Source organism: Talpa europaea (genome assembly GCF_964194135.1).
Source record: "Talpa europaea genome assembly, chromosome: 3".
NCBI classification, from domain to species: domain Eukaryota; kingdom Metazoa; phylum Chordata; class Mammalia; order Eulipotyphla; family Talpidae; genus Talpa; species Talpa europaea.
Window position 1 is genome coordinate 151,046,218 of NC_140069.1, and position 15,787 is coordinate 151,062,004.

General features: G+C 60.7%; 1 protein-coding gene across 1 annotated transcript in view; it reads left to right on the plus strand.

Moving 5' to 3' along the window:
* Positions 1 to 15,787, plus strand: part of UBE3C (ubiquitin protein ligase E3C) — a gene marked incomplete at its 5' end in the record, with an annotated part of 46,209 nt that overhangs the window by 25,496 nt on the left and 4,926 nt on the right. Inside the window, 7 exons of the mRNA XM_084230836.1 lie at positions 1,075 to 1,162; positions 4,122 to 4,219; positions 5,190 to 5,322; positions 7,040 to 7,287; positions 13,911 to 14,123; positions 15,438 to 15,626; positions 15,709 to 15,775. Of these exons, the coding sequence (XP_084086962.1) occupies positions 1,075 to 1,162; positions 4,122 to 4,219; positions 5,190 to 5,322; positions 7,040 to 7,287; positions 13,911 to 14,123; positions 15,438 to 15,626; positions 15,709 to 15,775 (1,036 nt within the window). The remainder of the gene's footprint in view (positions 1 to 1,074; positions 1,163 to 4,121; positions 4,220 to 5,189; positions 5,323 to 7,039; positions 7,288 to 13,910; positions 14,124 to 15,437; positions 15,627 to 15,708; positions 15,776 to 15,787) is intronic.

Genomic DNA, 15,787 nt, shown 5'->3' on the forward strand with positions numbered 1-15,787 from the left:
CTCATCCTGGATTTCCTAAAGGAACAGCCAAGTTGGGCATTACCAAGCCACGGCTCTACCTGGCTGTGCAGTGGCAGCCTTGGGAACGGCAGCCACAGCGTGTCAGGAGCCACAGGGGCCTCCATCTTGCCGGGAAGGGTGGGTCGGTCCCCGACGCCCAGGGTGGTCAAGAGACACAGTGGGCGGCGGGTGCTCAGGGCAGGCTCGGGCGTCGCTGCACAGGACACGTTCTGTCTGTAAGCCAAGCCTGCGGCTCCAGGCTCGGCCCACTGACCGGGCAGCACCTCCCCCGGCCGGCGGTGGCGCTTCAGGCGGGAGAGGAGTGCGTGGTCACAGGGGCACACGGGGGTGGGGGGATTGTGCGAGGGTGGTGTGGGGAGCAGCCCCCGTCCCTGTGGCCCCCTCGAGGTCTTTCAGCACTATTCTGGAAAGGAAGCCCAGCCCCAGCCCCGCTCTGACCTGGAGGTCGTCTGCACACACGCTGGGGGTCTGGAAGCTGAGGGTCTGGTGCAAGCGTGCAGTTGTGCACGTCACTCCCCAGCTCCGGACAGCTCTGCTAGGCAGAATGTTGGCTGAACCCGGTATGTCTGGGCACTGCCTACTCAGCCGGACACTCACCACTGCAGCCTTGCGCAGGGCCCTCAGCGTGACCGCAGGCTCGGGGGCAGGTGGGCGGCTGGCGAAGTCCAGTGAGGGGTTCTCCGGAACGGATGCAGCGCTGGCAGGGACGCGCAGATGGAGGGATTTAGGGGACAGTTGGCTGCACCAGCCTCGTTGGCACACTCGTCTAAGGAGAGAGCCGCGGGGCTGATGAGACGCAGTGCTCTGAGCGTGGCCTTTCTCCATGAGGTGCCAACCGCGCCGCGAGTTACCGCGTCCTTACGTCACACATCTCAGACGGGGCAGGTGGAGGTTTCCTTAGAGCTGTGGGGAAGCCCGCGACATGGGGTGAAGGGGCAGCCAGGTCCAGAGCCCGTGGGGTACACGAGGCCAGTGTCATCCCTCTTCAGGCAGATGGGGGGGGGTGTTCCTGCGCTGGAGGGTGGGGGGCCTCAGTGCCTGCTCTGCTTGCAGGTCACCCAGCTCTACGTACCGGCGTCCAGACATGCCTGGCGCTTCCGGCGGATGGGCAGGATTGGCCCCCTGCAGTCCACCCTGGACGGTGAGTTCCTGGTCCTGCGCTCTCCTGAGGTGGGGGTTTGTTGGGACCTAGCCACTCCCCCCACTCCCACCGAGCTGTGCTGGACTCTGATGGGTGCCCGCAGCCTGCCGCCCCTCGGCTCTCCATCCTTTAGTTTGGCCTTCCCAGGAGCTGAGCCCAGCCGTGGCGGGAGCGCCAGCTGCTTGCCTCCAGCCTGGCAGCCCGGCACCCTGAGTCCTGTGGGCGCCCTGTGCCACACAGCAGCACCCCCCGCGCAGCCTCCCCATCTGCACCTGGCTGGAGAGCGTGGGTCCCCGTGCCAGGTGGCTGTGACTGTGTGTCTGGCCCCTGGGCACAGCTGGGCGGGGCCCTGCTACGTGTGGCCAGGTGTGCCCCGCGCCCCAGCACCCCAACCGGCACCTTTACCCCTGCCCGAAGGGTCCGCAGCAGCCGGCATCTCCCTCCGGGCTGCAGCCGCACTTCCTGTGAGTGGGGGTGTTGCATTTCTTTCATGCCCCTGAGGGCTTTTTGATGGTTTTGAGAGTTCTGTATTTATTTCATTTTTTTTTTTAAGATTTATTTTATTTATTTATGCGTACAAGAGCTGGGGTGTAGACCAGAGGCGGGGGAGAGGACTCCCCAGAGACAGAGCGGGGAGCAGAACAGGTGGATCCACTGAAACCCACTGCTGAGAGAGCAGTGGGGAGACAGGAGAGTCTGCTGTGCCCTGTGGGTCAGCGCCCTGGCTGGGATCCGAGACTTCTATGTTTATGTTACGGTTTTTTGTATCAGTGTGGTTTATAAATACTTTCTCCCGGGTGGGGACGTGACTGCTGATGCGGTGACTTTACAGAGATCTTAATTTTACATGGTCCGGTGACGGTTCTTCCCGGTCACGACGGTGCCCCTGTGCCTCCCCACTGTCCCCTGGCCGGCTCCGCCAACCGTGGCTACACTGTCTCGCACGGCCTGTGGGGCGCCTGACTGTGGGGTGCTGTCCTCATGGCAGTGGGGGGCCGCCTTTGTCCGGTTGGGGTGTCGTTTGCCCACGCGTTTGTGAGTCTTTGTGGGTGCTGGATTTTCCCAGGATTCCAGCTTCTGATGGATGAGCCTTGGAGGTGGCGCTTGCTGGGTTTGCGACCCAGACAGGCTGGCGGCGCGGAGGCCAGCGCGTGCGCCGTCTTGTAGGAGTTGAGCGCGCGCTTTGTCAGAATCGGACACCGTTTCTGTTTGAGATCTGTGTTTCTCAGTTTCTGCTTTTGCTTTCTGTTTTGATAGAATTAATGAAATGTGTATTTTGTTTTCCAAAATGTAATTTTTTCCCCCCAAGACAAATGGAGACTAGAAGTTGTGGCTTTGGCGGCTAAGCCCAGGTCAGGCGCCTGGCGTTTGTCTCGTGCCAGACCGGCCGGCACCAGGTGCTTGGGACCTGCTTATCTTACTTTTTTAATATTTAGAGGTCAGGTTTATTAGGGAAGGGATAAAACAGGTACAGACACGTGTGTCGACACCAGTGGGCAGGAAGGGCTGCCCCAGAAGGGACAGGTTTGCTGAGAGAGGCTGCATGGTCGCAGGCAGGTGGCCTGGGCAGGTCACGGGCAGGCAGGAGGCTGCTGCCCTGCAGAGGGAGAGAGGTGGTGAGAAGAGGCACCTGCGGAGTCACAGGTGGGCAGTGGGAGTGCTGCCTCCTGGTTATTTTTTGAGACAAAGTAGCATCGGTGTTCCCTCTCGGGACTAGCCCCAGACCCCCCAGACTGTCCGTGCCTTGGGTACAGGCGTCTCCCTGGGCCTCACGCTCCCAGGCAGGCCCTGCCATACAGAGGCTCCACGTAGTTGATTTTTCTTAAACACCTGGGGTTTGCTTTACTGTCACGTGATTGTCTTGACGCCCGGGCCTGAGTGCAGGGCGCACGTCTGACAGGCCTTCTCTGCTCCGGACAGGCTCCCGCAGCCCGAGACCTCGTCTCTGCTGTTAGAGGTGTCTCTTCCAGACCAGAGCGGGCCTGTCTGTCCTTCCCGCCCTTTCAGCCTCTCCACACCCGTCAGCGGCAGCATTGGCCTGGGGGAGCGCCGGGGTCCACACGTCCAACCCGCCCGACCCCTGACTGCAGCAGGCGGGCGGCCACGCGCCTTAGGGGTGGCCGGGTCTTCTGTTCAGTCGCTGGAGGGCAGGCGCAAGCCTTGAGTGCGGGCCCCTCGCGGACGTGGACGTGACCCTGAGCGGTGGGCTGGCCGGCTGGCCACTTGCAGCTCTGCGGAGGGCGCCTCTCAGCCTCCTCCGACAGCCACGTGGAGTCCGGTTGCCTGTTTCTGGGCCTGGAGCCCGTGGTTGGTGATGGCCTATGGCACGGACTCCCGCGGTGCCCAGTGTTTCCATGAACACTAAAGTCACACTGAGGTTTCTTAAAAAGAACAAGAAGAAAGTCGCACCTCCCCATCTCGGGCAGCGCCAAGGCTGTGGCTGGGTGCCCCACCCCCCCCGCCCCCCCCGCTCCCCCGCCCCCCGGGCCTGCGCCTGCCCCAGTCTGAGGCTGCACAGTCCCTCCCCGGCCTGCACCTGCATGGCCTCCTCCCTCCTCCCGGTGGGAGTCCGTCACCAGGAGGGACAGGGCCTGTGGGCGGGGCTGGTGCACGCGCTTGAGAGCCATACCCATCCTCACCCGATGGCCGTGCAGCCTACGTCACCCCCGACACGGAAAATAGTGTGAGATTGATTGTTTTCAACAGCTGGTAACTTAAAAATTAGTTTTTCCTTCAAAGTTTCCTGCCCTTTGAAGTCCCCTAAACAGAAGTGGAGCCGCTCGAGGGAGTCGTCAGCAGGACTTGGGGAATGCACTGAGCCCGGGGGCCGTGGGTGCGATGGCCGTGGGGTCGCACCCCTGCCCCACCCTGGGCCAGAGGGGGTGGGCGCAGGCTGGACACCCCGGGCAGTCTTCTCACCCAGCCTCTGGGCCCGCACTGACCTCGCGCTGCCTTGCAGTGGGTGCCGTGTCGCCGCCACTGTCCGTGTCCGAGGACCGACAGCTTGCCATCCTGACGGAGCTGCCCTTCGTGGTTCCCTTCGAGGAGCGGGTGAAGGTACGCAGCCTGAGGGCCTACGCTGCCTGTGGCACTGGGCGCCTGTCTCTGCTGGTGTCGCCTGTCAGGCTGGTCCGTCAGACGCAGCCGAGGCCTTTAGCGGTGGCCAGTGGAAAGACCAACTTTGTCATTTTCTTGCAGTGAGAGTAGACAGTTCTTTTTAATTTGGCACATTTTACAGTTTTGGAAATTTGCAATTTTATTGAAAGCACGTGTCTCTGCATTAAGTCATTGATCACAAGCTACTTCATAAAAAGGAAATGGACAACTACCTTAGTATGGTTAATACGGTTTTTGGCTAACGTGCAAAACTTTGTTTACATTTATCTGTTTCCGAATTGAATTTAAAATGTTTGTGTTCACCAACTTTGTTTAGCAAATTTCTAAAAACTTGCTAGACTGTTCTTATGCGGGGACTGTGAGAGGCTATTTTTTAGGCCTCCCGCTCCGCACAGGCAGCACATGAGAAGGATGCCTCTCGGGGAGCTTGCCTCTCCCTTGCCGTCCGCTCGCTCTCTCTCCTCGCTCTCTGCTCACTCTCTGCTCGCTCGCTTTCTCTCGCGCGCCCTCACACACACACTTCCATAATGACCCCTGAGCTCCCTCTGCTGGGTGTCTAGAGTCACGGAAAGTGCTGGGTCTCATCGGTCCAGAGACTCCTGGAGAGATGTTCTTCCCTGCACCGCTGGGTTTTACACTCAGTTTATAAAGCAAAATGTTGGAATTCCCCGCAGCATGTGATTTTGAAATTTTGTTGTGAAATGAGAAGGGGCAATTTTATGAATATGTGTATATATCTCTCATTTCTTGATAAGGTAGAAACGTAGTATCGATACTTTGGCCATAAAATTCACTCCAGAGGTATGGAACTACAAACGTTAAGATTTATTTAGTAGTTTTTCCTTTTGATTGTTTATGTTCATGATAAAAAATCTGATATTTCAAATAACCTTGCAATTTCCCCCATTAGATCTTTCAAAGGTTGATTTATGCAGATAAGCAAGAAGTTCAAGGAGATGGTCCATTTCTGGATGGAATTAATGTCACAATAAGAAGAAATTATATTTATGAAGATGCTTATGACAAACTCTCCCCAGAAAATGGTACGTTCGACCCCCTCTTGTGTGGGGCTGGGCGCCGCAGCCCTGAGGCCCAGGCCTTGGGGGGGGGGCGGGGGGTAGCCGCTGGAGCTGCCACTCAAAAGACACCTCTCGGTGCAAGTTGCCTGACCCGTACAGACACTGAGGGGCGCCTGTTCGCATCTGTATTTGCATGGACAGTTCATGTAAGTATTTTGTAAGTTGCAAGTCAAATTGACTTACAAGAAAGGAAGCGCGCCTCAGCGCACGAGGCCCAGGCGTCCTGCTCGGAGCCGCATCCATGTGCAGGGCCGGTGCTGGGCCCCCGTGCGGCCGGCAGGCTGGACGCCTTTCCCCTGGGGAAGCTGGCCTCTGGTTTGAAGGGTGGGGTTCCTGTTTCCCGTCACAGGGCTCACTTAGCCTCAGTGTGGGACGGGGCGCGGCTCATGTCAGTTCGCCTTCATCCCCGGCTTTGCATGCAAGTCTTTGGATTTGGCTGGTTTTGTCACTTCCTCTGCAGCCTAAGCCGCCAGCAGGCGGCCGCCATCGCGCTGATCCGGGCTGTGAGCTGGCCGCAGCTCAAGGGGGTTCTTCCCAGCCTCACGTGGGAGTGAGGCAAAACCAGGGGTTCTGGCTCTGGTCTGACATGTTTTTGAAAAAACAATAGTTCCACTCCTTGGGATCCCTTTCCCAAGGGCTGCAGCGCGGCTCCTGTCTGTGCCCTGGCCACAGCCCAGCGGCTCCACACCGCACAGTCCCTTGCCGCCTGCGCCTTGCGGGGCTGTGCCTGCGGACGGGGCACAGCTGCTCATTTCTGCCCCATCTGAGAATAGTCTAGGCCCAGGCCTGGACGCTCTCCAAGGGCTGTCTGCACTCAGCTGCCCGAGATGCCAGGGAGAATGCCGCTCCCGCGAACCTGCCAACCCCTCTCTGCCGGGACCCCCTCCCGCCGGGACCCTCCTCCCACCCGGACCCTCCCCACACGCCCCACCTCCGGCCAGGCCCACCGTTGACCTGCAGCCTGCCTACGCGCACGCTGGCCGACGGGCAGAGGACGCAGCTGCTCCCTTCTCCAGCCTGTGCCCGGCTCCGCCTTTCCACTCAGGGAGCCCCTTTACCTGCGGGCCCCGGGGCTGCCGTGCTCACTGCCGCCTCTGCGGGGCACATGTCCTTCCTGCCTGGGGGGCCCGTGTGGGAGCTTCTCTCAGACGGCGACACAGTCGAGCTGCTTTATAACTTGAAAAGCTTGTGACCGTGCCCCCTTGTCCTGCCAGACGCGGCTGCCGGGTGGCTGCGACTCCGCCGGCACGGCCGTCCCTACCCCGCCCGGGCGCGTGCTGGCCGCAGAGGCTGTGCTCGGCCGGGGTCGCCCCTCCTGGAAATGATCTCCTGACTCAATGTCTTCCGTGTGGCTTAACGCCCCTCTCCTCACGCGGCTTAGTCTGTCACGTCCGTTAGGACACGTGGGGCGTTTCCCTTCCCCTCAGGTACCACCCTGCCCCGTGCTCCCGATGAAGGGGTGTGTCGCCCCCCCCACTCTGGGGGACGCCCATCAGTCTGTCTTCATCCCTCTTTCTGTCTGATTCCGAGTCTTGCATGAAAATACCTCAGCCCTCTCACCCACGAAAATGCCCCGCCACCGGCTTGTTCCCTGCAGGCCGCACCCTCCACCCCATATCCCCCCGAGCCTGACCTGAAGCCCCCCACTCCCAAGCCTGACCTGAAGCCCCCTCCACCCCAGAGCCTGACCTGAAGAAGCGCATCCGTGTGCACCTGCTCAACGCGCACGGGCTGGATGAGGCCGGCATCGACGGGGGCGGGGTCTTCAGGGAGTTCCTCAACGAGCTGCTCAAGTCGGGCTTCAACCCCAACCAGGGGTTCTTCAAGACGACGAACGAGGGCCTCCTGTACCCCAATCCAGCAGCCCAGATGCTCGTGGGAGACTCCTTTGCCAGACATTACTACTTCCTGGGCAGAATGCTCGGAAAGGTGAGGCCTCCCTCCACAGGTGTGGGTGGGGGCTGTGCGGACTTCGGGGAACAGCCCAGAGTCCGTCCTGGACATCCCCGCCGCCTGTGGGGCTGTGTCCACGGGGCTTGTGAGGTTCCAACTTTGGGGACCAGTAGCTTGCGTGGGTTTGGCCTCATGCTGCCGTGACGCCCCCGCCGTGCTCCAGAGCCTGGTGTCTCGGTGCCCAGACCCGGCATACCTCTTGTGCGAGCGAGGGAAGCTGCCGGCTGCGGAGCCGCTGGCTGGGAGGCTGGCAGGGCAGCGCGGGGTGCCAGGTGTCAGCTCGGAAGGCCCGCCTAATAGCTGTGTCCTCAGGGGGTCGGCCCTCTGGGGCTGTGACCTGGCCAATATGCCCCCTTGATGGGACCACCTCGAGCGCCACTACCTTGGGGTGGGGCTTCCTAGGCTGTGACGCACCCAAGGGGTATGAGCGGGTGGCCAGCTGTCGGCCAGCTGTCTCCCACCATCAAGTCCTGTTCCCCCAAAAATACTCCTTAAAAAAAAAGACTGGGCCTCCCCAGTGGTGCAAAGGGTTAAGTCTCAGCACGATGAAGCTGTCCACAGCCTCTGCAGCACAAGTTTGATCCCTGGCCAGGGAGCTACCCACACGGCACGGCAGACCCCTCCTCTCTCCCTGCTGCTCCCCTCAGCAGTGGGTTTCAGTCGGTCTGCCTGTTCTGTTCCCCGCTCTGTCTCTGGGGAATCCTCTCAACCACCCCCCCACATCTCTAGCCTTGTACCCCAGCTCTTATATGCCTAAATAAATAAATCTTTAAAAAATTGACCAATAGCATTTTAAGATGAGGGATATTTACTTATAAGATCAGATTTGTGAGCTGCATGTTGAAACGTGTCCTGCATGTGAAGGCCGTGCCCTCGCATGGCCTCTCGTCCTGCGCCCACGGCCCTGCCGCTGTGCGCTCCTCTGGACCCCTGACAGCCTAGCGACAGACAGTCTTGGACCCAGTCAGGTTCCGTGACATAAATGTCAGGATTCCCTTTGGGACCTGCGGGGTGCCGTGCTCGGGAAGACCTGGCCAGACGTTGCCCGCTCCGGCTCCCTCTGGACCATGTAGGGCTCACGAGGTGCATCGTGAAAGCCATGGAGCCGTGTGCTGTCCTGTCTGGAGGGGCGCCCAAGATCCCCCAAGTTAAGAATAATTATAACACGACCGTCTCCTGGGGCTCGCTGACAGGCGCCCTGAGCACCAACGGCCTGCACAGCCACCACACACACCTGCAGGTCCAGCTCGGACTGCACCTGCCCCCGGGATGGGTGGGGGACCTGCCACCGCAGTGCGCCCACGGGGGTGTGGCGGGATACCCGTGTTCCCCAAGGGCGCGCCCCAGCCCAGGGCCTGCGGCCACTGCGTGGTGCACACTTCAGCGGCCCTGCAGGGACCTGCTTCCTCACCTCTGAGGCTTCAGTCCCGGGATGTTCAGCGCGGCAACTCCTGGGTGGCTCTGGGCTCGCGGGCGTCCCGAGTGGGCCGTGTGCACGGCTCCGAATGGCAAACCTTTAAGAGCTGAAGATTGTGTGTTGATTGATTATGATATTTATTGGGCCATAATGTATTTAAATTTTCTTTAATGCATATGTTAGTGATTGTTTACTGTGATGAAGTGCAAAGAGGTCTCCAGAGCCATCGTGCACCGGGGAATGGCCTCCTGTCACTGGCCACTTCTCGATTAAACGTTCCATTAGCAGATGGTCCTGCCTCCACTCTGGTCGGGATTGCATTTTGCCGCCTGTAAATCAGGCTCCAGACGGGGATAAATAAACAGCTCGAGAGGTAGTGATGGCGTCCCGGGCTCTTGCAGGGAGGCGCTCCCGGGTCCATTTAGGCCAATTAAGTTCAGAGTATTTGCTGAAGGAAATCTTTTATCATATTTGAATTCTACTTGAAAATGGCTCTTTTCTTCCTTGCTTCAGAATATTGATTTAATTGGAACAGAATGCCTGTAAATCAGATGATTTGATAATATGCTGGGCATATATTTCACAGTTTTAATGAACAGGTTGTGAGACTCGTGGTTTCTGATTCCATGTGGTGGCATTCAGCGGGCGCTGCTGGTCGCAAGTGCTGCCCCAGCAGTTAGTAGTTTATCTTCAGATTTTTGAGCGTTGGCAAAATTAATTCTTCTGTATCGTTAAGAGTCCCTTTATAAAACGCTCGTGGAATTTGCTGAGGCTTCAAAACTGCAGGCAGAGGCACATGCCAGTCGTGCTTCTGCTGTGGTCCTTGAAGTGGCCAAGCCCCTCCTTGGAGCTGCCCCGGGCCCTGCCCTCCGGGGCACCACCCGCGCTCAGCACACGGCCTCCCAGTCAGCCGCCGAGGGCGACTCCATCGGGCTCGCTCCTCTTCACCCTCAGCTTTTTTTGGAAGCAGAAGAGCGATGATTGTAGTCATCGACAAGCGGCCGCTCCAGTTGAGCTGCCCTGCTCTGCTGGTGCCCAGGGCCGAATGCAGACCCCGCGGGCCTTGGACGGTCTTCTGCTGACTCGCGGTTTTCTAAAGTTCATTTCACTTCTTAAAAATAGATTTATTTTTTAAAGATGTATTTATGCATACAAGAGCTGGGGTGCAGGCCAGAGGTGTGGGGGTGGTGAGAGGATTCCCCAGAGACAGAGTGGGGAGCAGAACAGGCAGATCCACTAAAACGCACTGCTGAGGGGAGCAGTGGGCGAGTCAGGCGAGGTCTGCTGCGCCATGTGGGTAGCTCCTGTGCCAGCCGAGGATCGAACTCATGCTGCAGAGGCTGCTTCACAGTGCTGAGACCCAACCCCTTGCGCCCCCAAGGGGGCCTCATTTTACTGCAGTGTTACACATGGGTGAGACGACTTGGGGTGGCTGGGTCAGCAGCAGGCGTGCCTGGGGTCTGTCAGCCCTCGACGCACTGCCCCTCACGGAGCCGCACAGGCCGGCTCACTCCACTGCGCCGTTCGCCACGCCCCCGTGCGCTGGGCTGGCACGGCTCGTTCTGAGGAGGCCGTGTCCTTCTCTGAGCCAGTTCCATCGTCACCCAGACGGTCAGACCGCAGCTCCTCCTCGAGCTAGGCCGGCGAAGGGCCACCCTGTCTGCCTGGCCTCTGCTTGTGCAGGGAGGAGACGGCCGTCTGAAAATAAAACAGCCCATTAGGAGCCGTTCGGGCGTGTAAACGTCCATCTGGAATGAGCCGGGGCTCGGTGGGAGGGGGCAGGGCCTGCTCTGTCTTGCGGGCGGGCAGCCGGACCCTCTGGCAGTGACCGTGCTTGGTCCCTGGAGGTGATGGTGGAGCGTCGGGTCAATGTCGCTGAAATCCAGGTCCCGAGTACCTGCCATCTCCTAGCGAGCCACCATAGGGGCGCCCAAGGGGCAAAGGGTGCTGCCACCACAGGCCCCGGGAAGCCGGAACTCGCCGCAGTTGGGGAGGAGAGCTCGGCGGAGCTGCACACCGAGTGTCAGAGGCCTCTCCATTCAGGGGTGCGATCCCTGCACCTCAGATGTCTGTAGGTGTACCCTCAGAGGAGAGTGCATGGCTGGGGGGCTATAGCCCCCAGGTCATTTGTGTCAAGGTGGGGCGGGGGTGGGCAGAGATGAGGGCTGCAACCTCTCCGAGTCTGCTCGCACACCTGCCCCGGCCCTGAGGTGGGCCCAGCTCCCGCGGGGGTTGCTGCTCCCCAGGTGACTGTCGGGCGGGGCTGGGGCAGGTGGTGGAGGCGTGGGGCCGCCAGCGGCGCCTCTGGGGGGGTGAGCTACTGAAGGCCTGTGGCACTGGGGATGGGGTGCCCGGTGAGACGCCTTGGCACACTCACAAGGGGGCTAGGGATGCTGTCCCAGCTGTGCAGTTCCAGTGGGACGCCCAGAATGGGAGGAGCCTCAGAGACAGGGCAGGCGAGTGACCGCCAGGGGGCGCAAGGGGCAGCTTAGGAGGCGGGAGACTGGGTGGCACCCACTGTCTCCCTCGCTCAGAAGGGCACCTTAGGGCTTAGCGGAGCTGTGTGTGCCGCCTATGGGTGCCCGCTCAGAGGGTCAGCGGGCTGCCCCGGGGCAGAGCAGGAGAGCAGGGCAGGGCTCTGCTTGGGCCATGGGCCTTGTCCTGCACGGGCAGACACTGTGGGCTTCTCGGGAGACAGTCGGGCGGTCTCAGGCCAGGTCATCCTGTGGTGCCAAGTCCAGTTCTTACACCTGAGAAACGACCCTCGTAGTTACCGGAAATGGGTCTTTGCATGTGCACTGGGCCTCGGCGCTCCCAGGTGACTGCTGAGCTCATTGCGCGCCGGAACATCATGGGCCACGTGGGAAGATGTCTCCTTCACGAGCCTGAGCCGGTCCGAGGGGTAGGACAGGGGAGAGCGGTGGCCCAGCCCGCGGGGGCTAGTGGGCTTGCGTCCCCCGCCCAGCATTCCCTGCAGACGCCCCAGCTAGCACGCGCGTCCCAAGGCAGGCTGGCCGGGCCGTAGTGCAGGTTGTGGGCTGCCGTGAACAGGCAACCCCTCTCCGGGGCCCGCCCGGTGCTGGCCTGGCCCATCCCCGCCTCCAGAGCCTGTGCTTTGGCAACAAGGACGGGCTCCCGCTCCTCGCGCGGCTGTTTTGAACTCCAAGGTCGGCGTGACCCGAAATAATGAAAATCATTCTCTGCTTGCTCAGCGAGGGTGGCCTGAAACAAGACACCTCGGGGACAGTCTTAGAGTAAGTTATAAATGTTCACTTTGCAACCACCTGGAGATTGATAGAGATGCATTTGAAAAGCATTATTTTTTTATTGATTCTTAATGTAGTAAATTACCGGAGCCCCTTGGCAGCGCGCGCGGTGGCCCCGCCCTCCCCGCGCGGCCTCGCTGGCTGCGCGGCGCCTGCACTCACGCTTATTAAAAGGCTCTGCTGTAATTAATCCTTTTTATTTCAAATCATTTTGGCACAATTTCTAGCTATAAACACTCGTAAAGGACAGACAGTTGAAAAATACGCCCCAGGTTTCCACGCACCTGCCGCTGGCCCCGCGGCGGTTATTGATGCGCCGGGGCAGCGCGCGCCACTTGGGACGCGCCCATGAAAAACGCTAAGTGGATTATTTTGCATAAAAAATCGGCAGTTTTTGAAGTTGTATAATTAACCTGTGTTTAGAAAATACCCTGATTTATGGTTACAGCTATATCTTGGCTGCATACATTATGGAAATTTAATTTATAATCCATTTAGCTGATGCAATCATAGTTTTTAGTGCGATCATTTATTAGTGCTTGTATATTAAATGCGCGAAAGGTTTAAACCTGCCTTATGTAAAAAATTATACCTGTGCATTTACATTTTATGAGTCACAGTGGGCTTTCTGCTTAAAATTCAGGTGGCTCAGATGCATTTAACGAGCCTCGCTGGTTTATTGTTGCTAATGCAGCGTGGCTAACAGGGCCTTTCGCGTTGGGCATCGGATGATTTACGCCTTAGTTTACTTCAGAGCCCGCTGGACAAATGAGGCTTTCCTCCAGCACCTGGCGTCGGTCCTGTCCCTCCAGAGTGGCCTGGCTCTGAAGTCATCTTTTCTCTGGAGGCCGTGGACTTGTGAGCGCTCCGGGCCAGTAGCACCGGCCATCCTTACCGCGAGGCACGCTGCGACTTTTCAGAGCAGCTCTGCCTGCGCATTGCCAGCAGGTGACCCGAGCGCCGGCCGCCATGTTATCACTCGCTCTCTTGTTAGGAAGCCCTTCTTTGCCATCGTTTCCAAACTAATTGGGTGATCAGTCGTCGTCTCGTGAGAAGTAAAAGCAGAAGCCCAGCCCCCCGGGAGGGCTGTGGGTGTTCCCTCCCCGGCGTGAGCCCCAGGCCCCCCGGGACACCGCCAGCACATCAGGGGTGAGGCCGACCTGGGCCTCGTGGTGTCTGACGGGAAGGGAAGCCCCTGCCGCACCTGAAGTCAGGATGAGGCACTGCAACCGCGGAGCGCTGCGGGGAGGGCTCACCCAAGATGAGCGCAGGCCGCGCCGGGCTCTGCCGGCCAAAGCGGGGGAAGCTGGCCCTGGCCCCCAAGCCTGCCTTGCCAGAGGCCCCTCTCCCCTGCACCTCTGGCTTGGGCACGCGACTCGCTCACCGGCCCCAGGAGACGTGCTCGGCCCCAGCCCTCCGCCTGGAGCCCGGGGCTGTGCACGGCAGCGTCTGTGTGTCTGCGACTCAGCTGAGACGAGGCCTGGGCCTTGGGTGTCTCTAGAGAGGGAGGGAGACTGGACACCGCGCGGGGGTGGTGGCCGCGTGAGGGGCGGGTGTGGGGTGATGGCGCCACCAGCCAGGGACGCTAGAGGAGGCAGGAAGGGCCCTCCCAGCCGGCCCTGCTCACGCCCTGGCCCCCAGTGGTGGCCTCACTGAGACCTGTGTTTCCCTTCCTCCCACATCTGTGGCCGCAGCCCGGGGCACTCGGCCGGTCTGTCCCGGGACTGGGGACATCATACGTGCATGGGGTGTGAGGCTGGCCGGTGCATGGGAGTGCACCCCAGATACGACCCCCCCACCCGGCTCCTCAGGGCTCAGGGATCCCTGCGAGCCGAGGACTCGGGCGCCCTTGGCCAGCGTCTGTCATCACGCGTCCTGAGCCCTGTGGCCGCAGAGTGACCCACGCTCTCCCGCAGGCCCTCTACGAGAACATGCTGGTGGAGCTGCCCTTCGCCGGCTTCTTCCTGTCCAAGCTGCTGGGCACCAGCGCTGACGTGGACATCCACCACCTGGCCTCCCTGGACCCCGAGGTCTACAGGAACCTGCTGTTCCTCAAGAGCTACGAGGGGGACGTGGAGGAGCTGGGGCTGAACTTCACCGTGGTGAACAACGACCTGGGCGAGGCTCAGGTGAGGGCGGCCGCGGGTTTCTGGGCGCCAAGCCCCAGCCCCGCCCGCTGCGTGAGGGCACGAGTGTGTGCGTGTCAGAGATTTTCAGGCTCGTTTCTGAAGGGCAGCTCCCTCGGGCCTCCGCCTCAGTGCTGCCCCCGGGCAGGGGCCTGGCCGCTTTCTGGGCCCCTTGTGATCATGTGGCGTGTCCTCAATTCCCCGCTGCCCTCAGTCCACTTAACAGCGTCTCGCGTACCGGGAGGCAGCCAGGCCTGAGACAGGCACCTCAGCCTGACTGTGAGGTGTACCCGCCTCTCAGATCAGTCTGGGCTTGCAGCCCCCGGAGGGAGACTGTGACCCCTGAGAACCCAGTGGACCCCTGACCCTAGGGGTCGTGTCTGTCAGGCATCTAAGTAGCAACCCTCAGATTTGAAAATGGCCTTTCTGTAGGACGCTTCAGCTGGCACCGGGTGACATGGCATTGCCCTGTCACTCACCACGGCCCGGAGGACGGAAGGCGGCGGGCAGGGCCGGGCGGCGGGCTGCCCTCCCTCCCTCACCTGGTGGTGGGGTGGGCCTGGATCCCCGCTCTGGCTCCCGGGTCCCCTGCCTGGCCCCCACCGGCCTGTCTTTCTGGAACGTCTGGGGACGCACTTTTATTTCTCTGGCCTCAGCGTGGGTCAGCTCGCCCGACCCCAGGAATGTGTCTCTCAAGGACTCACTAACGATACCTAAGATCGCGGTGGTTCCGCCCCCAAGGTCATGCTTTCTGGCCTCAGAGCCGCCATCACCCCTGGCCGCCCATGCGGGGGCGGGGAAGGGCCGTGTGCGACATAGCCCTCTGTCGGTCGTCGCCTGCGGGGGGTGGGGGGGGTGTGCCTGGGCCCCGGGAGGCCACAGGGCGGAGGCGGCTGCCGTGTCTGCAGCAGATATGCTGCCGCTGAGGCTCTAGTCGCCCCTCCCAGGTTGTCCAGGCAGCAGCGCCGCTTTGCTGCTGACAGGACAGGCTGGGGCTGTGGCCACACAGGAGGAGGTGGGTCCCGGCCACCTGCCGGCTCAGCACTGCTCAAAGTGCCGCCTGGCCCAGGTGGCAACACTGCAGCCCCTGCCTCTGCCCTTCGTGACTCTGACTTTCTGAGTGAGACCCAAAGCCTGTGCCCTCCCAGGCACGGCGGGGGGTGTGGGGGGGGCGCGGGGCACGTGTAAGCTGTGCCTCCAAGCCCAGGGGCCCAGCTTCCCACCAGGCTCCCACCTCAGGCGAGATACTGTTCCTCGAAGTGCGCCTTCTGTGCCCGCGCCGTCCGCGGGTGCCGAGGTCCATCTTGGCCTTCACAGGTTGTGGAGCTGAAGCTGGGCGGGAAGGACATCCCTGTGACCAGCGCCAACCGCATCGCCTACATCCACCTGGTGGCCGACTACCGGCTCAACCGGCAGATCCGCCCGCACTGCCTGGCCTTCCGCCAGGGCCTGGCCAACGTCGTCAGCCTGGAGTGGCTGCGCATGTTCGACCAGCAGGAGATGCAGGTGGGTGGCGCCGGGCCCGTGTCCCCACAGGAGGCCGCCTCAGGTCCGCCTTGAGCTTCATGGATTGAACTTCTTTTTCCAGGTATTAATTTCCGGTGCACAAGTCCCCATTAGTCTGGAGGACCTAAAATCCTTCACCAACTACTCCGGTACGTCACTCT